This window comes from Pelophylax lessonae (genome assembly GCF_965119305.1).
Source record: "Pelophylax lessonae genome assembly, chromosome: 1".
In the NCBI taxonomy this organism is placed as follows: Eukaryota; Metazoa; Chordata; class Amphibia; order Anura; family Ranidae; genus Pelophylax; species Pelophylax lessonae.
The window spans coordinates 791,544,956-791,554,414 of NC_138768.1; the positions used below are offsets into that span (position 1 = coordinate 791,544,956).

The 9,459-nt window shown below is 41.8% G+C and overlaps 1 protein-coding gene across 1 annotated transcript; it reads right to left on the bottom strand.

The window, feature by feature from the left end:
• Window positions 1–3,049: 3,049 nt before the first annotated feature.
• On the bottom strand, window positions 3,050–7,917 carry DRD5 (dopamine receptor D5). The gene is made up of 2 exons (XM_082256039.1): window positions 5,639–7,917; window positions 3,050–3,645 (listed from the first exon to the last, which is right to left on the bottom strand). The coding sequence occupies exon 1, from the start codon at window positions 7,045–7,047 to the stop codon at window positions 5,740–5,742; it is 1,308 nt and encodes a 435-aa protein (XP_082112165.1). The 5' UTR covers window positions 7,048–7,917; the 3' UTR covers window positions 3,050–3,645; window positions 5,639–5,739.
• Between the last annotated feature and the right edge of the window lie 1,542 nt (window positions 7,918–9,459).

Consider the following 9,459-nt stretch of genomic DNA (forward strand, 5'->3'; position numbering starts at 1 on the left):
CATCAGTGCCTATGAATGCCATCTATCAGTGTCACCTATAGTGCCCTTCAGTGCCACCCATCAGTGCCACCTATCAGTGCCCACCAGTGCCACCTTATCAGTGCCCATCAGTGCAGCCTATCAGTGCCCATAAGTGCGCCTATCAGTGCCTATCAGGGCCCATCAGTGACACTTCATCAGTGCACATCAATGAATTACCTGTTTGCAAAATTTTATAACAAACTATAAAAACGGTTTGTTTGTTTTTTCAAAATGTTCAGTCTTTTTTTGTTTGTTCAGCAAAAAATAAAAACCCCAGTAGTAATTAAATAACCACCAAAAGCAAGCCTAATTTGTTTGAAAAAAAAAATGATAAAAATGTAATTTCGGTACAGTGTTGCATGACCGCGCAATTGTCATTCAAATTGCGACAGCGCTGAAAGCTGAGAATTGGCCTGGGCAGGAAGGGGGTTTAAGTGCCCAGTAGGCAAGTGGTTAATAAGAATATGGCTTCTGTAGCAATTGTATATGCTATATGCTTTTTTTTTTATTTATTTAATTAATTTTTTTCCCATAAAAGTGGAGTTGACCTTTAAGGTTATTCTTTCAGTATGTCACTCAAAGCAAAGTAAGCCTGCAGCTGAACAGCATGCTACCCACAAACTGCCCTTACACTGGCCATACACATACAATCGTTCTATCCAATCTCCTTCAGATTTACTAAAACTGTATAATAGTAGGGCCTTTCTAAACAATCTTTACATCTGTATTCAATCATACAAGCCCTCACACTACATATTTGTTGGTAGATTTAAAGAAGATTATATAATTTGATTGTATGGTTAGTTTTAGTCCTCCTGCCCCAAACTACTGTAAAAAATTCAGTGAAAAACCTGGACTTCTAATTGTGGAGAAAATATACACACTATTCCCCTAAATTCCAAGGCAAAGGATGGTCACATTGCAAGGAGGGGACCCCACCGTGGTCTGTGGTGTCACCTTCTTTAACAGAATGCCCCACTTTAAAAAGAGTTGATGAATCTTCCTGAGCAATACACAAGTGCTTCTGGCTCTGACCACCCATTAAAATGCAATAATAGTTCAGAATTAGCCTGACAACTGCAGTTCATTTTCTAAATTGGGAACATTGCTTGTTACCTTGTGGACCGCTATAGTCAAATTAAAGGTGCCCATATATATATATATATATATATATATATATATATATATATATATATATATATATATATACATATATATATAGACCATTCCTGGATCTGGCTAGCTTTGGATAATCTGAAATCTCTCATATTTCTATACACTCCATAACCTCCTACACACCACTGGGCCAGCCATTATTGAAAGCATGATTAATGGGAAAGGTCCAATTTACCTGGCAGATACTTACTGTACACATGAACATGCACATTTATTTAATCTGGATCTTTAATAAGAAATGTCTATCAGCTGTCAGGCTCCCCGTGCACACAATCTGAAGTCTGTTCCTAACTGCTGCCTCTGGTTCAAATCCCGATCAGGACACTTTCTGCAAGGAGTTTGCATGTTCTCCCTGTGCTTTCATGAGTGTCTTTCAAGTACTCTGACTTCTTCTCACACTCCAATGCCATACTGATAGATTAATTGACTTCTCTCCAAGCTGGCCCTAACATGTGTGTATACATGTGCAATAGGAATCGGATCTTAGATTGTAAGCTCTTAGGGGTAGGAACTGATGTCAATGTACAGGATGTAATGCGCTGCATTAAATGTTGGTGTTGTATAAATACCTGTAATAAAAAAATACCTGTATTGGAATAGAGATTAGTGCTCATGGGAGAAACTATTAAAGCCCAACTCCAGGTACCTTGATTTCGATACTTTAGGATGCCTTAAAATAGGAGAGTAGGAATACAAAAAATAAACATACATGCTCATCTTCCCGCTGCAGCACTGTTCTGATGCTGCAGCTGTCCCCAGCCGGCTCTAAGCTCGAGAACTGAGCGATCACATAACCGCTGATCACTCAGTCAGCCCTGAACAGGTGGCGATGACTGTCAGCCACCAGCTCTGTGCTCTGCCCCTCCAGCACTCACTAAAGTGGCAGGCTGGGGAGGGGACAGGAGAGGCTGGCTTGGGCTTTCAGTGGTGTACTGAGAGACTGAGCCAGCTGATGTTCAGGCAACTGGGTGGATCCCAGACATTATTGTCTGGATTCTTCCAGAGCCTGGAGTGGCTCTGTGACATCAGCCAACAGCGGACTTTAGCCTACTGTCATCTGATTCTGGGTTAAAGCGGTTGTATACTCATGAAAAAAATCAATAAACAAACCCTGCAGGACAAAGGCATAATAAGCTAGTATGCATTGCATACTAGCTCATTATGAAATACTTACCTTACAACGAAGCCCCGGCACGGTCGTCTGGACAACGCTGAGGACGCTGACATGCTCCCACTGTGTCTCTTCCTGGTTCAGCGGTTCCGGCGCGGTGAGTGGCCGGAGCTGCGATGACGTCACTCCCGTGCGAGAGTTTCACTTTCCGGCAAGATCCGGCAAGGAGCTCTGCCGGACCTTCAGAGCACATGCGCCGCTGACGTCAGCGGCTGCATGCAGGTTGAATATCTCCTAAACCGTGCAGGTTTAGGAGATATTAATTGTACCTACAGGTAAGCCTTATTATAGGCTTACCTGTAGGTAAAAGTCAAATAGCGGAGTATACTACCGCTTTAAGTGCACTTCTGTGACGCACGAGAAGTATGGCTAAAAAAGTTTGTCATATTTATCATTTAATATATTTTTTTTTTTTTTTTACTGTTCTTTGTACAGTTACTATTTTTTTGCTGGAAAACCCTTTAAACGCTGTATTTAGTGGCCCCTTAGAAAGTACAATGGAAGCTGCACTTGCGGCTCCCACCGCACCACTGAGGCATCTATGGAGACATCAGTTCCATTGTTGTGCCTCTGTCCCCTCTCTGTGCTTTGCCTTTCACAAAGCAGACCCTCTAATAACGCTGAAGCCTTCTGTTGGCATCTATCACAGATGCCTCTCTGATGCTGTCTGAAATCAGGGGCCACTAAATATAATGTTTATATGGGTTTTCAGCAAAGCACAGTTACTGCATAAAGAGCAGTGGTTAACAAATATAAAGGCGCTCTAAAGTATAAAAATCAAGGTACACAGAGATGTGCTTAAATCTATATGTACATTACAGTAATAAAAATATGGTACAGCAAGCATAACAAAAGTTACATAAGCAACACAATACAATTCATCAGTGCACATGCCTTATATCTTTAAAAAAAACATAGCAAATCCTGCACATAATTGGGTGTTTAGGGCAAAAACAGATTGACAGCACCAGGAAAGACTCCTTTAGTCGCCCAGCCTCTTTGTATTACACATGTGGTACAGTGTGTGCACCTCTAATACACGCAGCATACAGGGCTTTGTATCATGTTTTGCTGTTTTTTTGGTATTATGCGTTTTAGAGACACTGAGCAGCTTTACAGGAGGATTACTTGGTCTCGCAGGCAGTGATAAGTGATTATAGCAGTGTGTGCCTTCTTTTGAGTCTGTTTAACCCTTTCTGCGACAGATGGCAATCTTGATGCACGGGTCTCGGTTAGCAGTTTATGTAACACTGGCTTATCAAATGTAAACGGGTTTGCTGTAATGAGAAAAGACACATGTGACTGCATTGTAAAGCATTGTCAATACCTGATTAGTTAGAAATAAAAGGCAGGAAAAAATATCCATGCATATTTTTTTTTCCCCTTATGTCTTTATCAGTTGCTTGATTCATTTGGATTAGAAAGCAGACATTTAACTCTCGGCCAGTAGGGGGTGATATCAAGACATTCAACAGCTCAGTTATCAAATTACCGGGTACCACTGATGCTCAAGACCAAACACCTGCATGAGCATCAAGGTCTAGAAGTTGCAGACAGTTTGATGGAGATGCTGTAGAACTGCAAATCCCAACATTTCAAATAAACCTTTGTTTTGAAAGGTTGGGGCATGTGATTTTAGAACAGTTGAAACATTTCCAAGTTTGGAAACATGATATAAGGAAATGTTTGCACAGTTAGCAAGAGGATTTCAAGGCTGTAGCTCCAAAAAGGATGCAGATAAGCTGTCTCCCTTTGTCAGACATCACTTTTCAATGAACCTACTGACCTACTGATGCCATTTAAAGTGTAACTCTATCTTTGTGACATCTGTCATACTGCAAGCAAGTCAATGAAAAATAAATATTCAATTTGCAAATTGCATTTTTCACCAAGCATGCCCCATTTATCCTGCAAAGACCCTCAAATTAACCTAAAGATAAGTGAAATCGGGAGGTTTTTTTTTTTTTACACCAAACATTTTTACTTACACCAAAATTCTGCAAATAGATAGATAGATAGATAGATAGATAGATAGATAGATAGATAGATAGATAGATAGATAGATAGATAGATAGATAGATAGATAGATAGATAGATAGATAGATATTTGGCAAATTTTTGCTAATTTAGTGAAATTTATTGATGTCATGGGGCAAGGCAAAATTAAGATGTTTTTCAATAGTTTTATAGGTCCGATGTGCGTAAAATTCCTGAGAGTTACAGAAGCTCCCTCAGCTATCCTAAATGTATTCCTGTGCCCAAAGGTTGCACTGTATTAGTCTCATAATTTCAGGTTTTCCTTTCTTTTTTTGTTTTTGTTTTTGTTTGCATAAAGAACTGTTGATCAACAACAATGATCAAATTAACAAACCCAAAAATAAACAATTGCCCTAAATAACCCCCCCCCCCCCGCCCTAAAATAAAAGTTTATATATATATATATATATATATATATATATATATATATATACACCCTGTGATTAAATTATATTTTTCCAGCAGATTTTACCTAAACAGCTGAATGAGCATAACTGAGCATTTCTGCTTTAGCAATGGTTTGCTAATGGCAAATGTGTAATTTCTCAATGAAATAAATTTGAGTTAAAAAAAAAAAAAAAATCACTACGCTCATTTGTAGTCCTAACATTTAGAGTTTGCTAGCCAATGCTCCCACAGACCCAGCACTGTATTTCCTTACATATATATATATATATATATATATATATATATATATATATATATTAGACTTGGGCTTTAAATCTTAGTCTCTGTAGATATAAAAAAAAAACACTTGTATACAAACTCTTGAAGCGTAACTTGCTACATTTGCAAAAAAAAGTGTATATTTACTTCACCATCCTGCTTCACAGTATTAACAGTAATCTATCAAAAGTAGAGTTTGGCTTTAAACCTGTCTCTTTGGATAGATAGATAGATAGATAGATAGATAGATAGATAGATAGATAGATAGATAGATAGATAGATAGATAGATAGATAGATAGATAGATAGATAGATAGATAGATAGATAGATAGATAGATAGATAGATAGATAGGGTAGAATGATTGTTTTTTTTTTTTTTTTTTTACAGATAAGGTAATAAATAATTACTTTACCATCCTGCTTTACAGTAATCTGTCAGGAAGGTAGAGTTTGGCTTTAAATCTCAGTCTCATTAGTTCTTTAATCAATACAAACATTGGCAATAATGAAACCACAGAAAGACACATCATACATTTTATAAGTATAGAACAGCTTGCCATGACTTACTCATTTGGATTTATGGGAATGGGTGATGCTGTCTTATGTTTTGCAAATGGCACCAACAGAGAGCAATGACATGGTCAGAAAGGACCGGTCTTGGATGAGTACTAATGAAAGCCATTGGGCATGGAAGGTGTTATTTTATGAAGTGACAGCTCTGTGTCACAGTCCAAGTCACACACTGAGCCAGTGGCCATCTCAATGTTGGCCGAAGTCTGAGAGATCTGAGACATGCGGTCAAAGGTCTCATCATTGTCATCCAAACAATCCACCACGTTGGGGATCATGTTGACATAGGCGGTGACAATATCCTTGTGGAAGATGGTGTCTTGGTTGTAGGAGATGAGCTCGTTGCTGATATTGACCGTCTCCACAGGTGTGGTGGAACACCATTGTCCACATCCCAAGAGGCTGTAGAAGACCTTGCGAAAGTCAGCATTGAAAGCATAGATGATGGGGTTCAGAGAGGAGTTAGCCCACCCAAACCAGACAAAGATATCAAAGGTGGTCTCACTGACACATGGAAGCCCAGCCTTGGGGTGTCCTGCGGACCTGTCACAGAAGGGGACCATGCAGTTCAAAATGAAAAAGGGCAACCAGCAGCACACAAACACCCCCATGATGATTGAAAGGGTCTTAAGAACTTTAGTCTCTTTCTTGATGGAAGTCTTCAAGCTGTTGTGGTGGTGTCTACAGTTCTCCCGATCACTCCTGCAGCTCTGGGCATGTTCTGCAGCCCTCTCCAGAGTGGAGATCCTCCTGATCTGGATCTGAGCGATCCTGTAGATCCTGGTGTAGGTGACAATCATGATGGCCACAGGAATGTAGAAGCTTATCAATGAAGAAGAAATAGCATAAGTCCTATTCAAGCTAGAGTCACAGTTCTCTGCGGTGTGATTGCCCAGGGTCTGGCTACCCCCCCTATCTCTGTGCCAGTTCAGCTGAACAGGTATAAAGGAAATGAGGATGGACAAAGTCCAAGCAGCACTGATCATCATCAAAGCCACCTTCTGGGTCATCTTCCTCTCATACCTGAAGGGGCTGGAGATTGCCCAGTACCTGTCCACGCTGATGACACACAGGTTGAGGATGGAGGCTGTAGAGCACATGATGTCAAAGGCCACCCAGATGTTGCAGAAGGATCCAAATGGCCAGTGACCCGCCACCTCTGCCACTGCTTTCCAAGGCATCACCAAGAGGGCGACCAGGAGGTCAGATACAGCCAGGGACACGATGAAAATGTTGGTCACCCTGTTGCGCAGGTGTCTGAACCTCATGACTGCTGTGCACACCAAGATGTTCCCAAAAAGGGTCCAGAAGATGAGAAGGGACAGGAGGCTCCCGGTGACCACCTGCCCCGCCACCAGGTCTCTTCTCTGCTGAGCTTCTTGGAAGAGGCTCCTGTTCATCAGCATCTCTTCAGGCGGTCTCAGTGTTATCCAAGGCGAATAGGTAATGCCATAGTGCCGCCCAGGTGGAACGCGGCTCCGCAGGTCGGGTCCCCCCCATGAGGAGCTCGCCTAGCCCCCCGCGTTGTCCTCTCTTGTCTCCAGGCAGTCCATGCTCAGGGCTATTATGGGATGACAGCTGCAGCCAGCCACACAGCTGGAGCCCGTCCACCTTCTAGACCCCTGCCCTCCTCTGTACATCCTTCCTCTAGCTTGCGATCCGCACCCTGGCATGGGCACCCTTCAACTGCTCTCAGTCATCCCCTTCAGGAACTCGAAGCTCAACCCAACGTTTAAGTTGCATCTTTTTTTAGGAAATCCCGTGCAGGCAGTTTTATCATCCCCTTTGGCTTGCAATGTGATTACCAACCTCTGGCTGATCATAAAATACCTGTCTGGTGGTCCCCGATGGGTGCAAAGTGAATTCTCTAGGACAAAGCTTTACACGTCACTCCAGATGCAGCCAGTCCCAAGTGAAGGACACATATTGGTGCCTTTAGGCGCTCGCTGACCTCCTCCCCCTCCATAGAACAACGCCTGGCTATTTCTGTCGCTCACATGAAAGTGTCTCTGCCAGTCATGTTTCGCACAGGTTTTTCTATAGGCATGGCACTACACACACGCATGGGGCTGTGCTGCTGCTGTCGGGGAGCAGCTCAGAAGTCATCAGTGTGTGCACAGATTGTGGATCTCTGTCACTGGGTTATTTTTTGCTGCTGCTGACCTGAAACCTTCTGAACCTATCAAGATCACTGCTGGCTGGTGCTTTCCACTTCAACGTCCCCTCTATCATGTTCTAAACTCTCAGCACAAAGAAAATCACAAAGGATATGGTAATACATTGTTATTCCTGTGTTCTACACTAGGAATACAGAGATGTAGGCTGTCAATGGCTATGGGGAAGAAATATATTCTGTGCTGTAGAACTACAAGTCCCAGGCAGGACTGCTAGCTGGCAGGGAATGAGAAGCACAAGCTGAGCATTATTATTAATATTATTTTTATTAGTATAATAATTATTATTATAATGCAGGATTTATATAGCGAAAATAGTGTACACGGGGTTTAATCACATAAGCGCCTTTTTACACCAAACGCCCTCAAATGCGTTTTTAAAAACAAAGTTCGCCAGTTCTAACACAATATTCCCAATGCACATGTCCCTGAGATATGGCTGTAAATGTAAATGGGTGCTGCAACCACCACCTTCCGCTGAAAAACCAAAAATATTCAATGCAGAAATTATAGGGGTTACTGGAGAGTGCAAAATCTGGTGCAACTCTGCCTAGAAACCAATCAGCTTCCAGGTTTTATTACCAAAGCTTAATTGAACAAGCTGAAGTTAGAAGCGGCTTAGCTACCATGTACAGCTGCACCAGATTTAGTAAATCAACCCCTTCATCACCAGCACACCAAGGATCTCCATAGCTGGTCGAAGCTTTAATTAGTGATTACATCATAATTACAGAAGCGACGTTTCGGAGCCTTGCAGTCATATGCCTGATGAAGGGGCCCTGCAAGGCTCAGAAACATTGCTTCTAAAATTATGATGTGATCGCTGAATGAAGCTTTGGACCCCTTCTGGAGATCCTTGGTGTGCTGGTGACATGCATTCTGCATTAAACATAGTTTGAATGCATACGCAAGAAACAAAATAATGTATTTCAATGAGCCTATGTCACTGTAGGTTTTTTTTTTTATACTATATTTGGCATTTTTGCACATCAGAATACACATGAACACACTGCTACACTACACATGAACACACTGCTACACTACACATGAACACACTGCTACACTACACATGAACACACTGCTACACTACACATGAGCACACTGCTACACTACACATGAGCACACTGCTACACTACACATGAACACACTGCTACACTACACATGAACACACTGCACTACACATGAGCACACTGCTACACTACACATGAACAGACTGCAATACACATGAATACACTGCAATACACATGAACACACTGCTACACTACACATGAACACACTGCTACACTACACATGAACACACTGCTACACTACACATGAGCACACTGCTACACTACACATGAACACACTGCACTACACATGAACACACTGCAAGACACATGAATACACTGCAATACACATGAACACACTGCTACACTACACATGAACACACTGCACTACACATGAACACACTGCAAGACACATGAATACACTGCACTACACATGAATACACTGCAATACACATGAACACACTGCTACACTACACATGAACACACTGCTACACTACACATGAGCACACTGCTACACTACACATGGGCACACTGCTACACTACACATGAGCACACTGCTACACTACACATGAGCACACTGCTACACTACACATGAGCA